The 12,794-nt window shown below is 42.4% G+C and overlaps 1 protein-coding gene across 2 annotated transcripts in view; it reads left to right on the top strand.

Annotated features, from left to right (window-relative positions):
• The window catches only part of Trim36 (tripartite motif containing 36), a 42,516-nt gene that overhangs the window by 22,819 nt on the left and 6,903 nt on the right, over positions 1-12,794 (top strand). For both annotated transcript variants that reach the window (XM_038331019.1, XM_038331020.1), the window contains exons 4-7: positions 337-483; positions 7,787-7,882; positions 10,817-11,070; positions 11,562-11,686. In XM_038331019.1, coding sequence (XP_038186947.1) covers positions 337-483; positions 7,787-7,882; positions 10,817-11,070; positions 11,562-11,686 — 622 coding nt within the window. The remainder of the gene's footprint in view (positions 1-336; positions 484-7,786; positions 7,883-10,816; positions 11,071-11,561; positions 11,687-12,794) is intronic.

Below are 12,794 nucleotides of genomic sequence, written 5' to 3'. Positions count from 1 at the left end.
TTTTCTGATGCCTTGTAGAGATGCTCAGTAAGACGTGTTTATTGAATGTGCTGGGAGTCCCTCACTAGCTGGTTTAAGTGTTCTCTCTACTCGAGTCCTGTGGGAATGAATGGTCTTCCCACCATGGTTAGGGGAAATAACATCTGTGTATTAATGGTTTGAACCTTCAGATTTAAAAATGGTAATTCTGGAGTTTTCATGTGACATATTTTTACTTTTTATACTTTTATTCACCTATATGGCTTTTTATTTATTTTATATAGCAAATATTTATTTGGGGGACTTACGTGACTTGAAACCTAAATCTTTAACTGCCCGTCTGTTTTTATTCAATAGATTTTAATGTGCCCAGAACATGAGACCGAGAGGATAAACATGTACTGTGAACTGTGCAGAAGGCCAGTCTGCCACCTCTGTAAACTGGGTGGGAATCATTCCAATCACCGGGTGACCACCATGAGCAGTGCTTACAAAACCTTAAAGGTATGACTTACTGTTTTAGAAGTGGGTTTACATTTTTTCATTTTATTTAATATTTATCTTGTTTCCCTTTTATTTTAATTGTATGTGTGCAGATTTTATTTAACAGTATGTGTGTAGATTATCCTGTGCATATAGCTGCATACATAAATTGTGTCATATGTCTGCGTAGTGGACAGGTTTGGCCATTATACCTTTTATTTTTCTGCGGCTTTGCTAGCCTGGTGTCCTAGTTACGGTTTCTATTGCTGTGGTGGAACACGATGTCCAGAAGCAGCTTGAGGAGGAAAGGGCTTCTTTCATCTTATAGACAGTCCACCACTGGAGGAGTCGGGACTACACAGAGGAGTCAGGACTCAGGAGGGAGAGGAGGCTGGAGGCAGGAGCTGGAGCAGAGGCCATGGAGGAGTGCTGCTTACTGGCTTGTACAGCCTGTCTTCTTAGCAGCCAGGACCACCTACCCAAGGGTGGACCCACCCACAGTGTGCTGGGCCCTCCCCCATCGGTCATGGATCAAGAAAGTGCCCCACAGGCGTCCCCACAGTCCAAGCTGGGGTGCATTTTCTTAACTGAGGTTTCCTCTTCCTAGATGAATTCTTGTTAGTGCCAAGTTGATGGAAAACTAGCCAGCTGGAAGTTTTTGGTTGGTTACCAGGTATTTTTAGTTATGCCCTATTTTCAGCCTTGCCTGGCAGGGCAGGGAAGCATTTGGTTTTCAGTCAAATTGGCCTGACTTTGGAGGCAAACCATTTGATGATTCTTCTCCCTTCTCGAGAAGCTCTTGATTTCAGGGTTGGAGGTCCGGATTGTGGGGAGTACATTACTCCCAGCTTGTGTGAACTTTAATCTCCTCTGGAACTTCTCTTGACCTCAGGCATGGGTGACTGGAGTTTAGTCTTGTATACCTCTCTGCATGTTTTCCCCTTTCTGCTTGTCTCTGTGGTTTTAGGCTTTAGAAACCCTGACTCCCTTAACTCCCAGCTTCATCACTTACGCTCATGGGAGATGCTGGGGTCCATTTGAGTTCTCTGCCTCCAGCCCTAGGGACTGCAGACAGCAGGCTAGGATAGTCAGGCTTCTCTTGTTTCCCATCGTCTGGGAAATGTCCCAATGGGATCTGGTACATAAAGAGAGAGATTCCAGATGTTGCGTTTGGTTCTGTCAAGTGGGAAGTCAAATCTATATTTGTCATTTCATCACGCCTCCGTCAGCTTCACATAGCACAATTTATAATCTACCACATTTGTAAAAGTTTTAATTTCATGTAATCAGTTGCATTTTTTTATTTCTTGTACTGTCTTTAATGTTAGAGTAAAGCTACTGTGTTGGAAAAACTATCCATAAATTCATTTTTCTCCTCTGCTCTCTGAACCCACAACAACCAACGCAGAAGACATTTTGTTTGTTGGTTGGTTTTTGTTTGTTTGAGACAGTGTCTTGCTGTGTAAACCAGACTGGACTCAAATTTGCCATGAAACTCCTGCCTCTACTTCCCAAGTGGTCATTTACAGAATGTATTACCATGCCTAGGTAGAAGGCTTCAGTGACCTCACATGACATCAGCAAGCAAGCAACAGATTCTATAGCAGCAGTTGCTAGCTGGGAGTCCTGTAATTCAGTTTAGTTCTGACACTGTACCTGGATAGGTCCTATAGGTGAAGGGCCAGTCCCCGGGTCTGCCCGTGCCTCTGCCCCACTGTATATCTGTATATGCTAGCTGCAAACTCCATGTCGGGTGTTTTTTTGTCTTTGATCTCATGGCTGTAAAAAGTTTAGTTCACCTTTCTTAGGTCTAATTATTTTGTTTGAGAGGATCACAGAACTCAGGAAAACACAAACAGCAATTTATCATGCAGGATATTGCACCAGATGCTGATAAAGCGATGCACAGGATGAGGGATGTTAGAAGGGCGTGAGCTGCCGCTCCCTCAGGTTGGGCGCTCTGAGAACCTCCAAGGGCGCTGCCATATGGAAGTTCTAAACCCTCTCCTCTGAGTTTTTATGGACGCCTCATCGATAGACACGGTTGATTAAGTCATTGACAGTTGCTGATCCTCCACTTTGGGACTTCTTGTCCCTGGAGGTTGGGAGGTAGGACAGAATCTTAATTGTCTAATCATGCCTCCATGTTCTTGGTAAGCAGCTCTCATTCTGGAGCCAGCTGCCTCCTGCCTCGTTAGCCTGTTAAAAAAAAAGAACTTTCATTTTAGAAACAAAAGGCTTTTGGAGAGGTTTTTTAGGAAACTGGATGAAGAACATACACATAGTAACATAGCTATCTTTTACATTGTATATTAATTTCTTTCTTACATATTTAAAACTTAAAAAATACATATACTTTCCAATTTAGAAACTAATTGTCTAGATTTGTCCTTTGCTAAAAGTAACCAATCTTCTCTATACTTGGTTTTAGATTTAAGCTGAAGGAGACCGGCTACACAGTTCAAAGACACAGTATCATTTCTTATTTTGGTCAGTTGGGCATTACAGCTAGAGAAGTGAGCATCATAGAAGGGCAGCCTTGCATTTGTCTTGTGTCTACTTTGCTGAATCTGCTGAGGTGAACACCAGGTTTCTTATCTGTGTTTTAGTGTGTGTCAGGTTGTTTGTGAAGGTGTGTTCCAAATTCTGGAAACAGCTTGCACTTTTGGAGAAACTGGCTTAACCAGTTAATACCTGGATCTGAGAGTGATCCTCTCTTAGCAGTTTTGTTAGCTGAGGCTGGGGTATTTTCCCCCTGTGACTTGCTTGACTTCTGTTAATATTGACATAGACATGAGCTCAAAGTGGAGCCCTTTTCCCCCACAGCTGCCTGCCCTTAGTCTTCCAGAGGGGGACCTGAGAGAGTCTGCAGGGATTCATATTCACCATTTTGAACCAATAGGCTTTTTGGTTCTGGTGTGTCCTGAAAAGGCACATGTTCACTGCCTGTCTCCTGGTCTGGCCACACCTCAGTCACCAAGCCTCCTCATTGTTGGGAAGTCAAAGCCCTTCTAGAACCGTCTTAGCTTCTCATCTCATTGTACAGTTTTCTCACTAAGCTTTTGGCGTGGCTTAGTCTTACTTTAGCTTGCTCACTCTACAAGCACAGCTACAGAACTTTGGGAGCATGTCACTGAAGGATGTTTCCTGAAGAGTTTTTGATAGTTTCTCGTGAATTATTATTTTCATAGATTTCTAAGGATGTCTTGCTTGACAACTTGTTAATGGTGGGAGCTCAGAGAAGTAGAAAATGCAAACATCCCTGTAAATAGTCCCCACTGTTGAGGGAAGTACTTGGGGTAGCATTTGTATTTTAGGGAGAGGGAGATACAGCTCACGCCTTTTGGGGGGTAGTTTGTGGTGAACATTGTTGTCACAGTCGCTGAGGGAGTTAGCGCTTGTCATTATCGTGAGTGCTGGTAGCGCAGGTCTTTTCCATCATGGTGGTACTTTTGGTCTGTAAAATGCCCTTCACAGGCTCAAGTGTTTGAACATTTGTTCCCCCGTTTGGAAGGTTGTGGAACCTTTAGGAGATGATGAAGCTGAGCTAGAGGAAGTGCGGGGCCTTATAGTTACAGCCCATGTGGATTTTGGCAGAGCTCTTTACTCCGTGTCCGGCTCCTGCTGCCACAGCTTCTGAATGCCCTGGCCGCCCTGGCCACTGTGCCCTTACTGGCCTCATGAACTTGTGTCCTCTCAAACTGAACCAAAATAAATCTTCCTTCCCTTAAGTGTTGTCTTTTCATTATATTATCACATCAAGGAGAAAATAACACGACAGTAGCTTGAATGTGTATCATTGTGGATTTTTTTCAAGTAGTACTCTTGCATAGAAGGTATCACATATTTGTTCTTCCCAACATTTTATTCTGAACATCTCTAGGGATGAAGCAAAGCTAATATCACCTTTCAACTTGTACATTCTGAGCACAGGGCCATGCTAGTTATACATTATTCTCCTAGATTGCTTGCATGAAACATACTTTGGCACTGCTGCTGACTTTTCCGTTGTTTTTGTTGCTGGGGTTTCTTTGGTACCTTCTATAGGGAATGTGATACATAGAGGGAAAATGGGTCTCAAAACTTGGTTTGGTACTTGCCTCTCACAGCTATAGAGGCCAGCCTTGTCCTACTTCATGGGGTCTGCTTTGCTGTGTGGCTTTTCTTGGGGAGATGTGAATAAGCATCTCCTTGCCCCATATTTAGCTGAGTTCAACTTGGTGAATTAACGAGCTCATTGTGGCTACTTATGGAAATACAGGTGGTTCACAGGCAGCTGCATCACTGAAAAGCCTACCACAGCTGTATCCCTGAACCCCTTGTCGGGGTTGCAGGTGACTTGGCTGGTGGGTGAGTTACGATTTACGAAATTTGGGGAGTATGACCTGGTTAATCTTGTAAGTTTCAGGAACCTTCTGAGACTTGTGAGATTGATCTACTTCATGAATACACACAGAAAAATACCCTCTTTATTAAAGCAGAGGGGAACTTGGGAAGAAAAAACATTTACTCTTCTCAAGGGTTGGGCTTTTAAAGCCTCTGAAGAGTTTACCTCCTGACTTTAGGGTTAACCAGTTTGAAGATAGATAGGATTGGTCAGCAGCTGTGGTGTGACATGTCCTGATCTGGTCTTGTACTCCTTGAGCATGGCCATCAGTGGTAGAAAGCAAAGCTGCTAGGCTTTTGTCTTAAGTCGTCAGGTTGAGGAAGAGATGAGGTGGCCATCTTGGAGATTTGCCACCTTTAATACCTAGCCATGGTTTTCCCCCCTGTCTGTCTACCCATTAGGAAGTCTGTCTAACTCCTAGACTCTCCTCCCACCTCTCAAATGTCACCCTAACTGCTATTAGGGATTTGGGAGCAACAACTGCTTCCAGGTGCTTTGAACTGACCAAGGGTGGACAGTGGGACGGGATGGATAGCAGTCAGTGCCAGAGGAGAGTCTATTTAAGGGGCCATGATAAGACTGAATAGATTGTGATGTTCCAGTACATAAGATAGCCATTTGGTTATGGTGTATATCTTTGGAATTTGTCATATGAGTTAGATCTGTAACGTATAAAAAAGGAGACTGTTAGGAATCCTGTAATTCCTACTGAGTGCACAGTTAGAAAAATAGTGGGGCAGTTTTGCCCTTAGAGGAAGAGAACAGGTAAGAAACCCAAAGAATCCTCAACAGGCTTTGTCACAAGTGTCAATGAGATTGGTGAGTTCTCGTCACTAGTGTCTACCTTAGGTGCTCACCGGGGAAGGAAGTCGTTTGTCTGCACATTACTGTTTTGGAACTACAGAATTTTGGAATCTTTGAGAAGCTGGCTTCTGATGAGTTTCTAGAGCTCTTGAGGCCTGATTTATTTAAAACTTGTTGCCCTGCTATGTGAATTCTTTGTAGGCTGGAGCTTTGATTCTCACATTTACCCCTACTACTAATACTACTGCTAGTGTCAGCACCTAGTGCTTATGGTTTGTGAGCAAACATTCTGACATTAAAACACCTCTAGTCCTTAAAAACAGACTGCCTGGATCTGGCCAGCCTGAGAAGCCTGGTGCTACTTTGGATAAAGGATAGGACTGGTCAGAGACTTTGAATGTTAAACTTGGAACTGATGTTGCCCTTGTCCCTATTTCTGAATTCTCCCTTCTGCTCTTCTCTAGGTTACTCAGTTATCTTAGCCTCCCTATGTTTAGTTTAAGCTGTTTTAGAACACTTATGTTCATTTTAATGACCAAATTTCTTCTTCACTGTAGTTAAGAAAAAACAATGGTGCCTGCTGCTTATGTCTAAGTTCCCAGCATTGACTCATAAGGTGCAGTGCTAGACTTGCCGTTTGGCTTGTGGTGTGGTTAAATACCCCCTGCCCCTGGAGACTGGTTATGTTATTTAACTGTGAGTAGGTTTCCGGTTCAGCTATTGACTCTGCAGTATTTGTGCCTCAGGAACTCTGGGTTCCTTAGATGGGTAAAATGCTAGGTCAAATGAAAGATTTTCTGACTCTTCATAGCATTATTATCTTGTAAGGTCCCGTCTTCTTTCTGTTTCTGTCTCGGTGTCTCTGTCTGTCTGTCTGTCTGTCTCTGTGTCTCAAGAATTTAATTGAGCCCAGACCTTGCTCCTGACCTTCTCACCTCTACCTCCCAAGTGCTAGGATTGCAGGCTTTTGCAACTACATCAACCTCTTGTTTTTATTGACTGGCTGATCTATTGATGCAGGTGATGGGGATTAAATCCAGGGCTTTGCACATATATGCTGGGCAAGTGCTCTACTCCTGAGCTAGATCCCCACTCCCTAGCTAGATCCCCAAGTCATTCTGGTTTTTTTTGTGCGTGTGTGTGTGTGTGTGTGTGTGTGTGTGTGTCCAGAAATCTTGTTCCTTTCCTGTCAGCTGCTTCCTGTTTCTCTAGTGAGTCTTTCCACGGGGTTTTACCGTATCTGGTCGCTCCTGAGGCTGAGATGTATCCTGCAGAGCCAATCACATCTATTTCTGCACACATCCTCTTTCCCTCTCATGTAGTACATGGTTAAAAAAAGAGGAAGATGAAATAGATGGGAGACCGACTTCCTGAGCCCGCAGACACCAAGCTGCTGTTCGCCCTTCCTGCCCACACTGTGCGTTTCAGGTGTTCAGCAGTCAGCAGGTCCTGGAATGGCCTCATCCTGGACATCTCATCCCCTCTGCCCTGGGACGTGCTTCCTGGGTGTTCTCATTTTTCATTTAGACTCAATCCAATTATCTGTTGTGACTTAGTAGTCCATAGTGCTCTCAAGGGGGTTAAAAAAATGTACTTTAGATTCATTGCAGAATGCTTTTTAGAACAAACTAGAAACTTTACCAAACCCTACACTGTAATTTTGATGAGGAATTATAGTGTTCAGAATAGCTAATTTACAAAACAAATTACTTGAAAATAATAGCGAGGCTGGGATGACCTGGGGTTATTTTGAACTAGTCCTTGGCGGTTTTCCTGCTGTGTATGTGTGTCTAAATTGTGAAATGTAATGGGAGGCTATAGTATTTGAACTGTCAACCTTCAATTTGCTTAGAAGCCTTATAAGCAAGAATTCTGAGAGTGATAATTAAACAAAAATGTACTACTCTAGCATTGGGAATTTTTGACTGTCACTTACCCTTTTCTTCCAGTCTTCATTTAATCTTTCATATGACCTTAGGCCTGTGCAGTTCAGGCCGGTAAATATTTGCCTTGAGTTAATTACTATAGCCAGTCTTGCTGTTCATCAGGAAGCATGGGCACTGTGTAATTTGCAAAATTGCATGAAGTCTTTGTTGATTTGTTTCTGTACTTGTGTTCTGTGTGTTTCCACAGGAGAAGCTTTCAAAGGACATTGATTTCCTTATTGGTAAGGAAGGCCAAGTGAAGAGTCAAATTTCTGAACTAAACTTGTTAATGAAAGAAACAGAGGTAAGTTATAAAGTGGCCAGCATAGTTTTTCATTCACCCATCCAGGCATTTGCTTAGTGATAAAATCCCGAATGTGTTCCCCAGGCTGGGGACTGTGTGACCTCACTCCTATGCTTTTCTAGAGCTTGTGGCAGACAATACAGTTCTAGAATATGTGCCTTAGCCTCCTGTGTGAGCAGTGCTCAGGTGTTAGTGGGACGTGACTCTAACAAGGGCTCAGAAGTGGAAAGGAAAGAGTAGCTTTCAACAGTGACCTGCATGAGAACAAATGAGCAGCCAGCCTTTGGAAAATTCCTGTCTGCCATAGGCCTAGGGTCACTAAAACTCCAGGGACTGCTGAAGGCATGCTTTGCTTACTATTGTAAAGATGAGTATTCATGCTTGCTTTGTTCATGATGACCGCAAAGTCCATCAACAGAGCAGTACATCGACAGACACACATGCCCATCAACAGAGGAGTACAGATAGCAATGGGACTGCACACATAGCATAGGTATATCATGCCATATGCTGTGGAAGGGGTGGAAGGGGTGGAAGGGTTGATGCCGTAATGACATTTATAGAAAGTATTCAGACTGCTCTGGGGAGATGGTTTAGTGGTGGCTGAGAACATTGGTTGGTTTTCTAGAGGACTCAGGTTCAATTCCCAGCACCTACATCGTGGTTCACAGCCATCTCAAGTTCCAGTGAACCCAGTGCCCCTTTCTAACCTACATGTGTACCAGGCGTCTATATGGTACACAGGCATCTATGCAGGTGAAATGTTTATATACATTAAATAAGTATTTTTTTTAAGTAACTGAACAGTGAAACCAGATTATATTTTCAAATTTCATGAGACTATTCTTGAGGAGGGTGAATCAGTGCTGTAGCAGCTTTGAGGGTGGCTTCTGGGATGCTAGTCCTGTTCTTTTGTCTGAGCATCCTGCTGGTCGGATGTGTATTTATAGAGTCCTCACCTTTACACCAATCTGTGCATTACATTCTACTTCAGTTTAAAAAATGGGAAGTAAACTGGCGTGGTGGCTCATACCTATAAGCCTAGCATCTGGGAATGAATGAATAAATAAAAACAAAAAATTAAATAAGAAGTAGTACCATTTTTGAAATATAGTAAGTTTGAGTAGGGTTGGGTATTTGACAGCTCAAGGGTCTTTAATAGGCTTTAATATGTGGAGTGGAGTTTATTTTGTTTTTTTGTTTCTTTTTTCTTTTCCTCATGATCATTTTAAAATTTATAATTAACTATAAAAGGTATAGGCTAGCACAAGATTTACTTCTTGACATATTTTTCCTAGTGGGAAGTGAAATAGTTAAGAAACAAAGGGGGCCGACGATGTATCTTAGTGATAGAGAATGCATCTTGTGTACAGGACAAGGGGGCTGGGGCCTGGTCTGCATCACCAACACTACAGAAGACATAAGAAAACAGCAGCAGCAACAAAACCCAAATCAATGCCATCTTCGGCTGTGGTGATGGACAGCGTCTGTGCCTGCAGTTACAGTTGTTATCTGAGCATGGTACTTCTGAGGTTAAAGTGGAAAGCCATTCTGAGATTCTACCTGAATCTTACTGTGCTCTTTCTCCTTTAAAAATGGAACTAGAACAAAGTATAATGGTAAATACGAAGCTATCCTGATGAAACCTATCACTTCGTATGTTACTTAGAAAAAACTTTTCAGAAGCAAAAGTGGGACTTTTGAGAAGAGAATCTGAAGGACATTCCTTGCTAATGTGGTCCAGAGGCCACAGGACTTTTGAAGCGTCCTCTGCCATGCCTGTTCCGCACACTGACGAGTGCTCACCAGTGCTCACTGAACTCTTTTATTTTTTCAAAATCTTACTGAGCTCTGGTTTTATTAAAATTCAAATCATTTGCGTCAGGCAGGGTGACATAGATTTGTGATCCCAGCACTAGGGAGGGTGAGAAAGGAAGATTGTCCCTGGGGCTGGTGTGTTATAAAGAGATTCTGTTTAAAAAAAAAAGATTCTGTTTCAAACAAATCCCCAAATCAACATGTTTAATACACATTATAGGCAGTATTATTCTATCAAAAAGAAAAAATTATATAATAAGAATGCTTAGAGTGTTTGGCATTATGGTATGCTTTTTATGGAAATAATCCTTATTAATCCTCATAAGAACTTGAATCATTTCTGTTATCCTTGAGCTTTCTGTGGAAGAGGGAGAGTGGTAGGCACTGGACCCCAGAGTGCATGCCTAGCCTTAGCTTAGCCTATAGCACACGGCTGAGGAAGGGTTAGAGCAAATGAATTTTAAATACCTTAATATGGAATGTCGTTTTTAAAATGTCTGTGGCTGTAATTTAGCTTTATAATAGCTTCCTCATTTAGAAAGATTCCTGAGTTTGGGGTGAGTTACAAACTCTCTAGAATCGTGCTTTTGCAGTATTTGTGGTTAAATCAGTGCAGCTCTGCCCTTTACTATATCACTGAAAACTGTTTCTCATTTGATTGAATAATTCTTCTGTTACCGGGCTTTCAAAGTACAAAGTTCTGAAATTACAAAGCTAGTCTAAATGGAAGCTGACAGTTCTTGTGTGTTTGATGCCAAACTACTCTTTTGAAGATTTTAGGATCAGACAAAAACTTTCTCTTTGCAACATCTGGCCTTGTTTTGTTGAGTTTGATATTACGTAGGACATCATGGGAAGACCTTTGGGTTTATGGATGAGGTAATGCTTGTGTGTTTTGCACTAGTGCAACAGAGAGATTGTGTTTATGGGCAAGATAATACTTGAATTCTGTACTTGTGAGAGGTTGGTTTCAGCACACGAGGTAACACTGTGTGTCTATGCTAGTGCAGCAGAGAGATTGGGTTTATGGGTGCGATAATGCTTGAAGTCTGCACTTGTGCAGTGGAGAGGTTGGTTTCAGCATGTGAGGTAACAACACTGTGTGTCTCACTGTAGTGCAATGGAGAGAGGGCGAAGGAAGAAGCACTGGCCCATTTTGAAAAGCTCTTTGAAATCCTAGAAGACAGGAAGTCATCTGTTTTGAAAGCCATAGATGCCTCTAAGAAACTAAGACTAGACAAATTTCACACGCAAATGGAAGAGTACCAAGGCCTTCTGGAGAACAACGGGCTTGTGGGATATGCTCAGGAAGTCCTGAAGGAGACGGATCAGTCCTGCTTTGTGCAGACAGCGAAGCAGCTCCATCTCAGGTACTAGCTTTGCTCTTTAACTTTTCTTCTTCTTCTTCTTCTTCTTCTTCTTCTTCTTCTTCTTCTTCTTCTTCTTCTTCTTCTTCTTCTTCTTCTTCTTCTTCTTCTTCTTCTTCTTCTTCTTCCTCTCTCTCTCTCTCTCTCTCTCTCTCTCTCTCTCTCTCTCTCTCTCTCTCTCTCTCTCCTTTTTTTTGACATGGTTTCTCTGTAGCTTTGGAGCCTGTCCTGGATCTAGCTCTTGTAGACCAGGCTGGCCTTGAACTCACTGAGATCTGCCTGCCTCTGCCTCCTGAGTGTTGGGATTAAAGGCGTGTGCCACTAGCTTTTGAAAGCTTCTACCAGGTGATTCCTGGTGTTAACATGCAGTGTGGGTCTGCTGCATCCTGGGTTCTGAATGTGGTGTCTACTTCTTTGGTCTGCTGCATTGCAGGTGTTTAGACTGAATTGCTTTTTTCAAGAATGGCTTTCATATGAAATATGTCTGCCCACAGAATCCAGAAAGCTACGGAATCTCTGAAGAGCTTCAGACCCGCAGCCCAAGCTTCTTTTGAAGACTATGTCGTTAACACAACCAAACAGACAGAGGTGCTCGGAGAACTGTCCTTTTTCTCTAGTGGTAAGTGGTATAGGTCATGCCTCCTCCCTAACTGTCTAGCATGCTGCAGAAATGCATTCCCCTCCCCTCTTTGACATACGTTGCTCATGATCATCTATCCTGCAACCTGGATTTTATGCCTGTGTTTTTGTAAATAAAGCTATACCCTGGTTTTTTAAACATGGTATACATGGTATCACATTTTTTAAAAATTATAAGCTTATTATATTTTTAGTACATGAAATCAAGATATATTCTGTATTTCCAGCCATATTGAATTAGGATCCACTGTGAGGATCTCATCTTAATTCAGTATCTCTCTGTAGACTGAGTCTCCAAATACAGTCAACCTTCTGAGACTGCTGTCACAATCAGGGTTATGATTTCAATATATAAACTTTCAGGGAACACCCTGGAACACAGGGAGGGCTTCCTTCTATTTTAATATCTTACCGCATTTGCGTTGCTAAAGTTTTTCTTCTTGTAAAGTTGAAGCAACACAGGCTAGGTGCTGGAGAGATGCTCAGGGGTTAAGAGCCAGGGCTGCTCTGCTGTGGACCTGAATTTGATTCCCAGCACCCATGTCTTTCAGTCCCAAATAAACACACATAGGCTTATATTAATTATAGACTGTTTAGCCTATTAGCTCAGGCTTATTATTAACTAGCTCTTACAACTTAAATTAACCCATAATTCTTGTCTATGTTTAGCCACATGGCTTGGAACCTTTTCTCAGTGAGGCATTTTCGTCTTGCTTCCTCTGTGTCTGGCTGGTAACTACATCTCTGCCTTTCTGCTTCCCAGAATTCTCCTAGCCTAGTCACCCTGCCACTTCATGCCTGGCTACTGGTCAATCAGCGTTTTATTAAACCAATACAAGTGACAAATCTTTACAGTGTATGAGAGCATTATCCCACAGCACCCACATGAGGTGACTCACAGCTGCCAGTTGTGCCAACTCCAGGATCTGATGCCTTCTGACCTCTGAGGGTACCTGTACTCATACCTGGCCCCAAACATGATCCTTAAAACCTATTTTAAAAAGATGTTTTTTGAAAAAGAAAATATGTCTTCTTAAAAATTAAAAACTGTGGGTTTCTGTGACATCTTTCTTCTTAAACTTATATCT

The sequence above is a fragment of the Arvicola amphibius genome, chromosome 5 (assembly GCF_903992535.2).
Source record: "Arvicola amphibius chromosome 5, mArvAmp1.2, whole genome shotgun sequence".
Classification (NCBI taxonomy): domain Eukaryota; kingdom Metazoa; phylum Chordata; class Mammalia; order Rodentia; family Cricetidae; genus Arvicola; species Arvicola amphibius.
Note: the sequence above shows the minus strand (reverse complement) of the source record. Positions and strands in the feature narration are given on the sequence as shown.